This window comes from Corvus brachyrhynchos, unplaced genomic scaffold (genome assembly GCF_000691975.1).
Source record: "Corvus brachyrhynchos isolate BGI_N302 unplaced genomic scaffold, ASM69197v1 scaffold115, whole genome shotgun sequence".
Taxonomy (NCBI): Eukaryota; Metazoa; Chordata; class Aves; order Passeriformes; family Corvidae; genus Corvus; species Corvus brachyrhynchos.
In genome coordinates this window covers 24,734,434-24,734,812 of record NW_008239553.1, presented here as the reverse complement: position 1 = coordinate 24,734,812, position 379 = coordinate 24,734,434, and the positions used below count along the sequence as shown (strand labels likewise).

Sequence of the window (379 nt, the reverse complement as noted above, 5' to 3'; positions counted from 1 at the left end):
ACAAATTTTATTCCAATGCATTTGCTCTATATTTTCTGCTTTTTACTTGGACATTTTCAGCTGGATGAACTGTGAAGTTATTGAACTTGTTGGAGACCGCGTGAACAGCACAGGGGAGCGGAACAGGATGGCTGAAGAGATAAACGGGGAGACTGTAAAACTACACCTTCCAGGACGCCTTGCGGCCTACCGCGTGCGCCACCGCGCCGCGAGTGGCGTTATCCAGACTACAACTCCCAGGCCACGCTGCGGGCCAGGCGCATGCGCAGGTGCCGCCACCTTCCCCCTCCTCGGCGGCCCGGCTGCCGAGCGGACGGCGGAGGCGGTCAAGATGGCGCTCACCAGGTGGGTCCGGCGGGCCCGGTCGGGCCGTGATGGC

General features: G+C 60.2%; 1 protein-coding gene across 1 annotated transcript in view; it reads left to right on the top strand.

The window, feature by feature from the left end:
* Positions 1-240: 240 nt before the first annotated feature.
* SNW1 (SNW domain containing 1) overlaps positions 241-379 on the top strand; it is a 17,844-nt gene continuing 17,705 nt past the window's right edge. Inside the window, exon 1 of the mRNA XM_008639631.2 lies at positions 241-345. Within this exon, the coding sequence (XP_008637853.1) occupies positions 332-345 (14 nt within the window). The 5' untranslated portion in view covers positions 241-331. The remainder of the gene's footprint in view (positions 346-379) is intronic.